The following is a 14,841-nucleotide window of genomic DNA, read 5'->3' as shown; positions in this document are numbered from 1 at the left end:
AGTCATTGGCTGTATCCATGTTTTCCAGACAACCTTAGAGCTTTATCCAAGTTCAGCAGCCCCCGCTAATCAAATGCCGAACGATTGGGTTCGGATGGACTTGAACCCGAACCCGGTTTGCTCATCTCTACCCTATACCATTATCAATAAGCAGACTAGATAGATCCCACTCTAGTGTTTAAGTCCTTTTAAAGTGTACTTGTTACTTAAATAAGCTTTTAGGTTGTCATAGAGTCAAAAGTTTTACTTGGTTGGGGTCTAAGTGTCCAGACCCCAACCAGTTGCAGGAATGAGCAGAGAGAAAAGCACGTTGCTGAGCGGTTCTCTCCCTGCTTTCTGTCCATGGGACCTTTATGGTCCCAAAGACTTGCATTATGAGACTGGTTTTAGTCATGTGGTACAGAGAATATGCTTAGTGTGCACGTTGTGTCTCTACAACGATATCAAGTTTTGTTTTTTTTTTAAATGACCGTGCCCATTTAATCTCCTAGTGCCATGTGTACTTTGCAAGATCTAATTATTTCTTTCTCTTGCAGGAATATGTTAAAGGCCTTTGTGAACCTGAGATGGAGATAAGAGAAAGCTACCCTAAGGAGATGCATTGCATATTTGCTGGCGCACAGAGTTTATTCCTCAACCGTCTGATAATGGACACTTGTGCCCATGTTGCCATGGTGGAAATCGGGGTTCTTAGTATTAAAGGGGGAACAGAACCTGTTGTCATGGCTCAAAGCCAAATTCAGCAGTTTGTTAAACTTTTTAAAAATAATGAAATTTTACCACATGGCCGAGAACCAGAGGTAAAACGGAGATTTAAACATTTTGTTGAGGCAAATGCAGACAAATATACAATGGACTTATTGTTACTGCCCACTGCTTTAAAGGAGGAACTACTGAATTTCACGTCAGAGGAACAGTCTTGTTCAGTTTCTGATAATGCAGAATCTGAGATAGCTGCAGTAAATACAGATGTTAAAGGCCAGGTTCATAGTAGTCCGTGCACTGACCAGTCAAGAAGAACACGGACACCTGTGACTGAGCTGACCAACCAGCTGGATTTAGTGTTTACCAAAGTACCAGAGACTCTACCAAGCCCTGTAGTCGCGTCACTTTCCCACCAGGACAGATTGTCAACGAAGAGACGATGTTCAGAGAATGAAGAAAGATGCCTGAAAAAGCCATTCTCTATAGAATGCATTCAGTTAGATAGTCCCATCTCCAGAGCTCCTGGCAAGGCTGATGTTTCCATCATTGACTTGGTATCTGATTCTGGTGAAGACTCTCTTATCATTGTAGAAGAAGACAAAGGTGTAAGTGCAGAAACAGAATACAAAATCCTTGTTAACTTTTTTAAGACTATGGGATATTCTGAGGAAGTTGTTAAAAAGGTTATCCATGACTTGGGACAGACTGCGGAACCTCTAAAGCTTCTTGAGGAAATAGAAAAAGAAAGTAATAAGGTGCCAACAGCACAGAGCCATTTGGAGAGTAAAAGCTGTTGTCAGCAAGATGCCAAAGATGTTATTGTTCCTAAAACCAGATCTCAGCCGCAGCAAGAGGAGACTGTAAATCCCATCAGTACATACACATCTAGTAATGGAATCTGTGTAAAGCCTAAAAATCCAGAAATGGAAAGGGTTTTACCAAGACATTTTAATTTTGTTGCAAGAGGTGCTTGTAGTCCTCCAAGGAATATCATCGCCTCCGAGGCGCCAGGACCGTCCAACCTGCCTCAAGCCAAGGTTACAAAGCAGATCCCTGTCAAATCCTGCAGTGCTATTAATGCACCAAAGCTTGTGCAAAATGACCTAAAACATACACCGTTTGGGAGGCCGGACATGCACAAGCCACCTGTAACTGGAGTTGAAATATTCCTGAACTCTATTAAAATACCTTATAGACTAGAGTTAAAAAATGAGCCTGGGAGACCAAATCTCAGACATATCATTATTGATGGAAGCAATGTTGCCATGAGGTCAGTACTGTACTGCATATTTTAACTTTCTTTATCCTTGGTCAAGTCACAAGGTTGGGCAAAATCCTTTATAGTTTAGCCAGTTAGAATGTAGGACCTCCATGATCATCAATAGGAAAAAACTAAAGGGGGGGAGGGGGTGGTTAAAAAGCCAATATGTCGGGGGTCATGCATCAAAAAGCAGCTGAATTTTGCAAAAACTCCTGTTTGCTTTAAAATGTGTGTGTAAAAATTCACATTCAGCCTAAAGTTGATAGAATGGGGTGTGAATTCCTCCTCCCATATAGCCCCTCTATGCGTTCCCCAAGTAGTATTTAGTCCCCCTATGCTCCCCCTCCTATATTGCATATAACATAAAAACAAACAAACACATACTCACCTGGGTCCGGTGTCTCCTTTTCTCATCCCCTCTTGTGGCCGCACTGCAGTGGTCACAAAAGGCCGCTCTCCCCTTGTCTTGGTGCCGGTGCTCCAGTGATGTCCCTCAAGTGCTGAAACCAGTGACAGGACAGAGCGGCCTTTTGTGACAGCTGCGGCCACAAGAGTGACTGACAGGGAGGGAGCCGATGGCTCCCTTTCTGCCAGTGCTGCTGCTGCACGGTAACTATGAGCACTCATAGTTACTGTGGAGAGAGGAGCAGCCCAGGTATAATGAGCTGCAGCAGGGTTCCGGATAGCTGGTCTCCATGGTCCGCCAGTTGAGGACCCCTGTCCTACGTGATCCTGGGGCGACATCTAAGTGAATAAGGCAAAGATATAAAACATATTCTCCTCTGTGTGTGCAGTGGATGCAGCTTGCCTCCAGCCTCCATGTCCTGAAGAACTCAAAGCTAGACTGGATGGACCAGGTGTTTTTGTTTTTTTTTGTTTGTTTTTTGCTGACAATCTTGTATGTTTCTACCTAAATATTTACCATATAAAAAAAAAAATGCTAACGATCCCAGATACCTGTGATATAGAGATCAGCTATAGGCCCAGATTTATCAGATCTGCCAGCGTCTGTGCTCTGAAATCATTGTGGCCCCACAGAAACCTCCCGCTCAGCCAGTCCGTGATGCAGCTGTGTCCCGCCTCAGTCACTGATTGGCTTAGTGGGGCTGTGACATCACATGATCAGGTAAATAGCTTGTCTTTATTATAATCCTACCAACCTTCCACTGCTGACAGTGTTCTGTAGCTGGCATTCCCCTAGTGAGCATGGTGACCTTTGTGCATAATCCACTGCATGGAAAATTACCAATCTCACATCTCCTACTGTACTGAAGAGGCAAAGAGGAGTTGTTTGTGCCAGGGCTGTGGATCGGTAAGCCGCAGCTCTAACTCCAACTCCGACTCCTGCTCCTTCATAAATGGCCAGTCATATACCAGGGGAGTTATTTATCACACTGGCTCAGCAGCTTCTCCCTAATGTCCTACATGATCCTGGGGCGACTTCTGAGGGAATAATGAAAGATATAAAGAATATTCCCCTGTGTGTAGTGGATGAAGCTAGTCTCCAGCCTCCATGTCCTGAACTCCTCACAACTAGACTAGATGGAGCAGGTGGTCTTTTCCTGCTGACAATCTTCTATGTTTCTAACTAAATATTCACCATACACACAGAAACACTGCTAACAATGCCAGATACCTGTGATATATATGTCAGCCATAGTGATTTAGAGGGGGTCACACATAGGGATATAGAGAAGTCACACATAGTGATAAAGAGGGGTCACTGTAGGTGTGGGGGGAATGCCATAGCGCACACACACACACACAAACACACACACACAGCCTGCTGCAGCCGCCAAAGCGCGCGCACACACACACACCCACACACACAGCCACACACACACACACACACACAGCCTACTGCAGCCATAGAACACACACACACACCTTGCTGCAGCCATAGTACATACACACACACAGCCTGCCGCAGCCATAGTACACTGAAGAAAAACACCACATTGAGGACAGAGGTTACTGTTGCACTAACGTCTCCTCCCCCTCCTCCTCCTCCTCCTCTATATTAAACAGGATATCTTCATATTACAGTGCTGCTCATATACAGTCATCCAGAATCCAGGGAGAGAACAACACAGATCTCCCCCCACACAATGGACTCTTTCAGCTCAGAAACAAACTGCCAAATAGTGACGACAACTTTTCCTCGACCACCCTTATGTAATAGGGCCAGTGTCCTATTAGAATGTTGCTCATAATATATATTGATGAGCAAAACTTAGAACAATTTAAAATTGAGTTTTGATATGAATTTTATAAGATTTTTGTTTAAAGCTGGAGTCAATACATTTTTTTCCGACTCCAGCCAAAACTAGTTCTGACTCTGGTTTGTGCCACACTCTGGCACACCTCTCCTCTCCGCTCATTTTCTGCCTAAAGTATCCAACCCCTTGCCATTGTCACGGGATGATAAAGTTTTTATCATCGAACAGCGGTTTTAATTAGGGCTGTGGAGTCGGAGCTAGTTTTGGCTGGAGTTGGAGTCGGAACTACCTGCAGTCGGAGTTTGTCGGGAAAAAAATGTACCAACTCCGACTTTAGCTTTAAAAAAATATTTAAAAAATGTAGAATTGAATTTTGATATGAATTTTTGATGTGAAGTTTTGCTTATGAATATATATAATGAGCAACATTCTAATAGGACACTGGCCCTATTACATAAGGGTGGTCAGGGAATATGTCAGTAATAGGACACTGGCCCTATTACATAAGGGTGGTCGGGGAAAAGTTGTCGGTCAATATTTGACAGTTTGTTTCTGAGCTGGAAGAGTCCATTGTGTGGGGGGAAATCTGTGCTATTCTCTTCCTGGATGCTGGGTGACTGTATATGAGCAGCAGTGCAATATGAAGATATCCTGTGTAATATAGAGGAGGAGGAGAAGACATAAGTAGTGTAGCAGTAACCTCTGTCCTCAGTGTGGTGGTTTCTCTCTGGGAGAAGATTGTGTGTTTTTCTTCAGTGTTCTATGGCTGCAGCTGTGTGTGTGCATGCTATGGCTGCAGTAGGCTATGTGTGTGTGCTATGGCTGCAGAAAGCTGTGTGTGTGTGTGGTTGTGCGCGTGCTATGGCTGCAGCAGGCTGTGTGTGTGTGTGTGGTTGTGCGCGTGCTATGGCTGCAGCAGGCTGTGTGTGTGCTATAGCTGCAGCAGGCTGTGTGTGTATGCTATGGCTGCAGCAGGCTGTGTGTGTGCGTGCGTGCTTTTGCGTGCCCCCACAGTGACCTTCTATATCACTGTGTGACCCCTGTATATCACTATGGCTGACCTCTATATTACAGGGATCTGGCATTGTTAGCAGTGTTTCTTTAAGTATGGTGAATGTTTAGTTAGAAACATAGAAGATTGTCAGCAGGAAAAGACCACCTGCTTCATCTAGTCTAGTTCTGAGTTGTTTAGGACATGGAGGCTGGAGACTGGCTGCATCCACTGCACACACAGGAGAAGCTGCTGTATATACAGTATTCCTTTATTCCCTCCAGAAGTCGCCCCAGGTTCATGTAGGACATTAGGGAGAAGCTGCTGTGCCAGTGTGATAAATAACTCCCCTGGTATATGACTGGCCATTTATGAAGGAGCAGGAGTCTGAGTCGGGAGTCGGTCCTGTTAAATTCAGGAGTCTGAGTCGGAGCTGCAGCTTACCGACTCCACAGCCCTGGTTTTAATGTTGTGGCTGATCTGTGTATGTGATTAATAAAAACCTATATAAAACAATTGCATCAAACTGCAATGTAGGAACACAGTTTATAATGTCATGGTTGTTACATGATGGTTTCTGGGTGATTGTATCATCAGGTGATAAGCCGTAGTCACATGACTGAAACTCATGAGGAATATAGAAAAAAAATTTTCCACTGAGCCCATTCAGCTGTGTAATGACTGAAGCTCCGTACATTGGCGGGGAGGGGAAGATTTGATGTGTTTGAGTCACCATACAAAAATAGGTGTAAAGGTTATGTGATAAGTATGGCCTCATGCAGAAACCTGAGAAATACTGAAAGCAATGTAATGGATTTTTACACAGTCAGGTCTTTATTACAGTTGGCTATAGAAGGGACACGTGCCCCTCCCATGCTCACACTAGAGTAAAGGGCATGAACTGCAATATGTCAGTAATGGTAGAAATTCATTCCCATTGCTGCGTATATCATTCCCTGATGTAGTGCTTGGCTTGCCACAACTTCCTCTACCAAAAGCAGCTGATCAGCAGGGGGAACTTTAGTTTTAAAAGGGTAAAATCCATGAGACATCTCACTTTATGTTTATTAGATTTTCAAACTTTAACAAAAGACAGATACAAGGCAGTCAAATATGCATCACATACAAAAGCATATGCTTCAAACGATAACAGGATAAATGCGTCTCATCCTCAAATAGAAACATATCAAGTAAATTCTACCAAAATGAACAGTGCGAAAACTGCTAGGGGAAAGCCCGCCCCATAAGGCTCAACTGTATAACAAATGAACAACAGAAAAGAAAGAGAACTATATTTGGTTATGGCACATGGTCAGGGACTTGTGATGGTGGCCAAATACGCTTCCAACTACCAGTCGGGATGGAAACAAAGAACAAATATAATTGGTGGCCTGTTTCAGAAGCTCTGCCGAGCGAGCCTCAGTGTACTAAGGAGGTGAAAATGTCAGACTCCACAAAGAGGGTCCAGGGTAGCCAGATCTTTGTGTAGTTATCGGAACGATCCTGTGCCTCAGCCACCAGTTCCTCAGCTCGTTGGATCGTTTTAAGTTCGCTGTACCACTCGGACAACTAAGGGATTTGCGTTGTTTTCCAGTGTCGCGGTATCACTGTGCGGGCCGCTGCCAATAGATGTCTCAGCACATCTTTCTTGTGGGTCGCCAGAGTGCCAGGCAGCATGGACAGAAGTGTAATTTGGGGTGTGTTTGTAATTGTCTTTCCTAAATAGGCCTCGTAGACCTTCAGCACACCCTCCTAGAATGGCTTCAATTTATCGCACCCCCACCAGATGTGTAGGATGGAGCCCTCCTCGGTATCACACCTCCAGCATCTATCTGGTATTTCAGGGTAAATATGATGGAGCAAGGTTGGACACCGGTACCATCTGGAAAGAAGTTTATAACTTTTCTCTTTTGAGTGCGAGTCCAGGGACAGGCCATGGGTGAAAGTACAAATTTTGAGAATATCATCAGAAGAGAAAGTGACTGCCAGGTCTCTCTCCTAGGCTGCAAAAAAGGGGAGCTCTAGTGTCATTACTCAGTAAGAGGAGAAAGGAGTACATCCGTGACAATGTCCCTGCACTCTTCTCGGCTGATAGCACTCAATGGTCGAATTCTGTGAAGTCAGGGCTCGAGGCACAATCCATTAGGGAAGCGCGTATAAAGGAGCAAAATTGGTTGCAGGAAAACCAGGACAGGACTTTATCTGAACTCTGCTCTTGTAACGAGTGTAGGGAGGGGAGTGCAGTAATCACACCTAATTGGTGGAGTCTGGGATTATCAGAGCTCTTCCATATCAGGAAGGATTGTTGGGTGAGGCCCGGTACAAAAGCAGGGTTAGAAAATAGTGGGGTCATTGGACCCGGTCTGTGGGATATTTTAAACCGTGTCACCCATTTGTCCCATATACTGAGTGTGTGTTTAGTCAGATATGCCCACGTGGAGAGAGACTCTCTATCTTCTCTAAGTAGCCAGGGGGCCATCCCCAGATCTATAGGCGCGGCCTGCCTCTCTGTCTACCCAGCGTTTACCCTCCCCTTCCCGCGTCCAGTCAATAATCCATGCTAGGGCTGCTGCTTCGTGGTATAGCTTCAGGTCAGGTAACTCTGTCCCACCTTTTGATTTAGGCTGAGTAAGTACCTGGGCTCGGATCCTCTCCCTCCCATTGCCCCATACGTATTTGGTAAATGCGCGCTGTAATTGCTTGAAATAGGATGCAGGGACAGATATTGGGACCGTTTGGAAAATATAGAGAAAGTGCGGAAGGATATCCATTTTTAGCACATTCATGCGCCCAAACCAGGAAAAAAATTTCCGGTGGTACGCTTGGAGCATATCCAATGTCTTCCGGTGCAGTGGGAGGTAATTAAAAGAAAATAGGAGTTCTAGGCGCGCTGGAACCTGCACACCCAAATATGTGATACTTTCAGATTGCCAATGGAAGGAAAAGTTTTCTTGGACAGAAGACAGGTCAGCAGGTGGCAACGATATATTGAGACCCTCTGTCTTAGTGAGATTTACTTTAAAATTGCTTATCTGCCAAAATGTTCGAATTCCCGTAGGACAGAGAGGAGGGAAGTGTGAGGATGGAAGATCATCGGCAAACAACGCCAGTTTATGGTGGCGTTGTCCGATCATAATCCCTTGCATGTCGGGGTTGCTCCGCAGGGCTATTGCTAGGTGTTCCATAGTCAGAATGTATAGTAGGGGCGACAGGGGACAACCCTGTCGGGTCCTATTGCAAATTTGAAAGGCCCTCGACAGGGTCCTGCTGGCTCAAACTCTCGCCGATAGATGCGAGTATAGCCCCATCACCATTGAGATATAATCTGGGCCAAGGCCTACTTGAGTCAGAGTAGCCACAAGGAAGCTCCAACGGACCCTGTCGAAGGCCTTCTACACATCGACTGATAGCAAGCACAATGGGATTCCAGCCGAACGTGCATAGGAGATCAGATTAATGGTGCGCAGGGTATTGTCCTTCGCCTCGCTGCCCGGGACGAAGCCCACCTGGTCATTATGTATAACTTGCGGAATAATAGAGTTAAAGGAGAAGTCCGGCGAAAATTATTTTTTTATATGTTATTACTTATGGAAAGTTATACAATTTTCTAATGTACATTAATTATGGGAAATGCTCATATACTGCTATTTCCCTTAATTTAGTGTATCAGGAAGTGTTAGAATTATCTCTGAAGCAGTGACGTCACGACCAACGGTGTAATTCCTATGGAGTGTCCAGCAGGGGGCGCTCTATATATAGAAGTCAATGAGTACCATTGACTTCTATATATAGTGCGCCCCTGCTAGACACTCCATAGGAATTACAGTGTATGTAATGTAATGTAATGTAATGCACTGTACTGTTGTGACTTTATGAATACATTTATGGAATACTTTGGGGAGCAAGTGTCCTTGCTCCCCAAAGTATCCCATAAATGTATTCAATGAATACATTTGCAGGGCACCGAGCAGGGAGGGAGAGAGGTGCCATCTACCTCCCCCCTCCCTCCCTGCTCGGTGCTGGGAACATATACAAAGTACTACTCCCCCATTATCTGCAGATAATGGGGGAGTAGTACCTGTGCTATCCCTATCACCGCCCGCCCGCGCCGCCGCCGCTAACACAGGAGCTGATATTCATCGCGCCGCTGATTCCGCGCCGCTCCTAACTACCCGCCCGCTCGCTCACCCGCCCCGTTCCTGGCCGCCGCTCTCTGCTCATGCCGGCCGCGTCAGCCCACCCCCACCAGGAAGCACCGTGCTCCCGGCCGGGGTGGGGGCGGGCTGATGCGGCCGGCATGAGCAGAGAGCGGCGGCCAGGAACGGGGCGGGCGAGCGAGCGAGCGGGCGGGTAGTTAGGAGCGGCGCAGGCGGCGGGGAATCAGCGGCGCGATGAATAGCAGCCCCTGTGTGAGCGGCGGCGGCGCGGGCGTTGATAGGGATAGCACAGGTACTACTCCCCCATTATCTGCAGATAATGGGGGAGTAGTACTTTGTATATGTTCCCAGCACCGAGCAGGGAGGGAGGGGGGAGGTAGATGGCACCTCTCTCCCTCCCTGCTCGGTGCCCTGCAAATGTATTCATTGAATACATTTATGGGATACTTTGGGGAGCAAGGACACTTGCTCCCCAAAGTATTCCATAAATGTATTCATAAAGTCACAACAGTACAGTGCATTACATTACATTACATTACATACACTGTAATTCCTATGGAGTGTCCAGCAGGGGCGCACTATATATAGAAGTCAATGGTACTCATTGACTTCTCTATATAGAGCGCCCCCTGCTGGACACTCCATAGGAATTACACCGTTGGTCGTGACGTCACTGCTTCAGAGATAATTCTAACACTTCCTGATACACTAAATTAAGGGAAATAGCAGTATATGAGCATTTCCCATAATTAATGTACATTAGAAAATTGTATAACTTTCCATAAGTAATAACATAAAAAAATAATTTTCGCCGGACTTCTCCTTTAAGGCGCGTGGCCAGAATTTTGGAGTAAAGCTTAACATCACAGTTGATTAGCGATATTGGCCTATAACTGCTACACTGGGTGGGTCCTTCCCGGGCTTGGGTAAGACTGTGATATGGGCCTTGAGGGATTGCTTAGGGAAGGGGGTAACTATTGAGACACCATTGAAGACCCTGGTGAGGAAGGGAAGGAGACAGTCCTTAAGGGATTTGAAAAATGCCGCTGTGAATCCATCCGGTCCCGACTCCGTTTTTCAGGGAGGCTATGGCACCTGTCAATTTCTCAGATGTAAATGGGGAATCCAAGGCCTCTTTGGATTCTACACTAATTGTAGGTAAGGCTGTCTTCTCTACATAGTCATTGATTTTTGCTTCCAAGCTAGTGGTCGGCAGCTCAGAATAACAGCCTGGGATGGAATATAGCGAGCTATAGTATTCGCGAAACCATTTTGCTATTAGTCTAGGTTCATGGAGGAGATTACCCGCAGGCGATTTGAGGATAGGTATATATGTAGTAGAGGTGCACGGATGTATATATCTCGCCAACGCCCTGCCGCATTTATTAGCGTGTGCATAGAGGTAGCTACGGAATTTGATACGATGGTTAGTGTGCATATCTTCGATAAGGGTCTTAAGTTGTCCTCGCACCGAGGTTAGTTTAGGGAGAAGGGAAGGGTCTGAGGTATGTTTATGGGCCTTGGATATGGAATCTAGTTCTGCCAATAGTTTATTTTTTTTTAGATCCCCGGTCTCGCATGAGCCGGGCCCCATGCTGAATGAAGACTCCTCGGAGTACGCACTTCGGTGCTTCCCACTGCACCGAGAGAGGTGTCTGATCATGCTCGTGCACCCTCGAAAACTCTGCAATGGTTAGCTCTACTGCTGCTTTACAAGCTACATCTTTTAATAGAGACTCATTGAGCCTCCAGGTCCACTCTCGTGGGGTCTCATCTGGAAGAGCGAGGGAGAGAAAGATCGGGGAGTGATCTGACCACAGTGCCTGGCCAATGGTAGCGTGTGGGGTAAAGGTAAGGGCATGGTGCGATAGAAAGAATGTCTATTCTGCTATGGGAAGAATGGGCTGGTGAATAGTATGTAAAATTTTTATTGGTCGGGTGGAGCACTCTCCAAATGTCGTCCAGCTTTGTGTGGAACGTCTGTTTGGCTGTATGTAAGGTAGTTTTGGGGACCACAGACCGTCTGGTTGAGCAGTCAATTACAGGGTATAATGCCATATTAAGGTCGCCCCCTAAAATCAGTACGTCTTCCAAGAAAGCGTCTACCTCCAGCAATATTTCTCTGAGCCCGACCCTGATCTACATTTGGCAAATATATATTGCCGATAGTGTACACTGAGGTGGCTATACGTAGCTTAAGGAAAAGAAACCTACCATTGCGATCCACTTTTGAGTCAAGAAGTACATGCTGAAAAGACCTATGCAGGGCTATGGAGACTCCTCGCAATTTGGAATCAGGGTTTGTATTGTGGTACCAGTGAGCGTAATGGCGAGTCTGTAGCTGAGGCACATGATCAGCCCGGTGGGTTTCCTGTAATAGAAGAATGTTAACACATTGTTTATGCATAGCATAGGTGACAAAGGAGCATTTAGAGGGCTCGTTAAAACCCCTTACATTGAGAGAGGATAATTTCAGAGAAGTCGCAGCCATCCTGGATATGGCTAGGTGAGGAAGCGGTGAAGAGAAAAAAGAGTGGTCACAGAGGACAAGACCCACCAGGGAAAGAAAACCGGACAAGACAAAGACAAAACACAAGGACAAAATGAGACTCTAACACGACAAAAGGGCACACAGAGGGGCCCCGGAACTACAGAGATCTAGACTCTGCAGAAAAGAACAGAGTGTAATCAAGCGCTCCAGGCGCTCAAGCACTATAAGGGAACCTGTCTACCAATAGCGGTAGCAGTCTCCCCCACGAGGTATAATGACACATGCATCAGTAATAAGTAACACAGATTCCGGCCGTGACGTGCACAGCCCTGAGAGCATGAGACAGCACCCGTGTGGTGGCCCATTATCCCAGGAGAACAGCAAAAGGGTACTGGAAAGATATAACGTCCCCCCTCCCACAAGGGATCCACTAGCTTCAGAAGTATTATGCACCATTTAGAATCACACCTGTATAGTGGGTCCAGTATAATGGTAAAATTATGTATCCAGCCGCATACAAAGACGAGCCAATATGTAAAAACAGAAGCATAATCTGAGTGTACAGATTCAGAAAAAGGAGCTTAAGGCAAACAGGCTAGTGAGGTAACAAAAGATATAGAACATGGTCTCCCCAACAAACATTGTGAGGAAAAGGAATCCAGCTTTTCAGCCTGTTCCAGTCGCAATCCCAGGTTGTGCAGAGGCGAATGTTCCACGATCAGGAAACGACTGAATCAACGACCAGGTGGGAAGAGATACTGTAGGAAGGTCTAACGTCTGAAGAAATGATGGCAGTTCAGCTGGGTCTCTGAGAATATGGCGTTTGCCCTGGTGACTGACTAGTTGGAATGGGAATCCCCATGAATAAGGGATCTCCCTCTCTCGTAGACAGCAGGGGGTGCATAGCACGACGTTGTGCCAGCGTTGGCGGGACAAGTCCTGCAGTAGAACAATGGAAGCTCCATCAAAATCGATTACATCTTCTCTAGCTTTCCTCATAATGTCCTCCTTGACTGCATAATAGTGCATCCTGCAGATGACATCACATGATTTGTTTGGGTCAGGGTTGCGTGGACCCAATGCTCTGTGGGCTCTGTCTATGTCAAAGTCTTTGGATATTGGGCATTGTAGTAGAGAGCTAAAGATCCCTTGCAAGGTGGGGATCAAATCTGCTGCCTGCGTAGCCTCAGGTAACCCCCTGATTCTTATATTATTGCAGCGGCTACGGTTATTATTATCATGTAATCGATAAAGCTGTGTGATGTGATATTCATGAGATTTCACATTAGCCGCCACAGATTCCACTTTTGCAGATAGGACACCCTGCTCAGCCACTACTTCCTTAACTTTAGCCTCAGTCACTTGTATGGTAGCTTTAAGAGATTGCAGCTCCTGCTTATATGAGTGCTCGAGCCTCTGAACAAATTGTTCCATTTCAGATCTGGTTGGTAGTGATCTCATGTGCTCCTGCCAGTCCCAGTTCTGAGCAGCTGGGGATGATGAGTGTGATGGGTCTTGGAGCATGGAATGCGGGGAGGCCCTAGCCGCCATGTGAGCAGGGAGAAATGGCGGCGACAAGGCCGACAAGGCTGAAGGGGGATCCGCCTCCAAGATGGGGGTTGCTGGTTCCCGGCTCTCACCTGCCGATGCCCGCTCCAGTGATGAGGGAGTGGGGAGTGCCGGAGCTACCTCACAGGCTGCTGACAGGTTGCGGCTGCAGAGTGGAGAAGATGGCGGGTCCGTGCACACAGGGGTGAGTGTGGGGCCTGTCTGCAATGGCGCGGCGCTGGGATCCGGAGCTCAGGAAGCTGTCCAGCCGGCCCTGTCTTGGGGTGGATCGCAGGCAACGGGTGCTGGGCTGCGTCTGCTTCCTGTCTGTGCATATGGCCGGTACTGCTTGCCAGGGGACCGGGATATGTGCCGCTAATGGTGCCTCGTGGTGGGAGCTCTGCCAATACACGTCTCTACTCCGCCATCGCTAGGCCACGCCCCCGACAACTCACTTTATAGTGTTTTCTAACATGCCCTGTATTATAATTCATCCCCATTTTAAAGGAAACCTGTCACCCCTGCACCCGGGCCGGACTCTCCAAACTCCCCAATAGAGCCCACTATACTTACCCTCTCCCACCGGTCCCAGCGCGGAGAAATCACTGCTCGCTTGTCTGTGCGCTCAAATTAGAAGAGATCAGTCCGATTTCCTTAGGAAACCACTGTTCCAGTGATTCTCCTGTGATTCTCTAGTGGGCTCTATCGGGGGGTCGGGTAGGTTCTGCCATGGGGGGGGGGGGGGGGGGTGACAGGTTCCCTTTAAAGATCTCTGCTTACTGTCAGAGAACATTTGTTTACCCATAGCAGCTGGAAACCTATAATACTATATTTTACTACTACTACTGTAAGTAGTGGGGAACTACTTTTCCTGACTTGTTCTTCTAATCAGTCGCATTCTGACCACTCAGACCCCAATCGATCAAAGTTCTTGACATGTCTGTGACACTTCAAAAGTTTTTTTCTATAGTGATAGATTTGTTTTTTTTGTGCAATCACTTTCACACCTTCAGTTATGGTGTATTTACACAGACAGATTTATGTGACATATTTTTGAAGCCAAAGCCAGGAATATATTTGAAAGAGCATATATGTCAATCTTTCCTTCATGAACTGTTATCTGCTTATAGTCCGTTCCTGTCTCAGAATAATCTACACATTTCAATAATGTGGGTTGTTCTTTTTTTGTAAGAAGTTATTTCTCTAGGTTTCTAATGACTTACGGCCTTGCTGACCTATTACTTTACTTATTTCTCTGGTGGTTATGCGTATTTTGGGAACAGTGGGTCTTGGCTTAAAATTAGAAATGTTTTTTTTTTTTTGTTTTTAATTTTAAGAAAAGTGAACACTTATGAGAAGTCATGTTTGCAGGCAGGTGGATCTGAGTCATTGCTGTCCTCTGGTAAAGCCAGTCACATGGGGGTAGTCGCTGGCAGGAATCTGCTATTGTACACATACTGTTATGCCGC

General features: G+C 46.3%; 1 protein-coding gene across 3 annotated transcripts in view; it reads left to right on the top strand.

Annotated features, from left to right (window-relative positions):
- Nucleotides 1–14,841, top strand: part of N4BP1 (NEDD4 binding protein 1) — a 48,381-nt gene that overhangs the window by 20,953 nt on the left and 12,587 nt on the right. For all 3 annotated transcript variants that reach the window (XM_069966258.1, XM_069966257.1, XM_069966259.1), the window contains exon 3: nucleotides 537–1,975. In XM_069966258.1, the coding sequence (XP_069822359.1) occupies nucleotides 537–1,975 (1,439 nt within the window). The remainder of the gene's footprint in view (nucleotides 1–536; nucleotides 1,976–14,841) is intronic.

Source organism: Dendropsophus ebraccatus, chromosome 4 (genome assembly GCF_027789765.1).
Source record: "Dendropsophus ebraccatus isolate aDenEbr1 chromosome 4, aDenEbr1.pat, whole genome shotgun sequence".
Classification (NCBI taxonomy): domain Eukaryota; kingdom Metazoa; phylum Chordata; class Amphibia; order Anura; family Hylidae; genus Dendropsophus; species Dendropsophus ebraccatus.
Note: the sequence above shows the minus strand (reverse complement) of the source record. Positions and strands in the feature narration are given on the sequence as shown.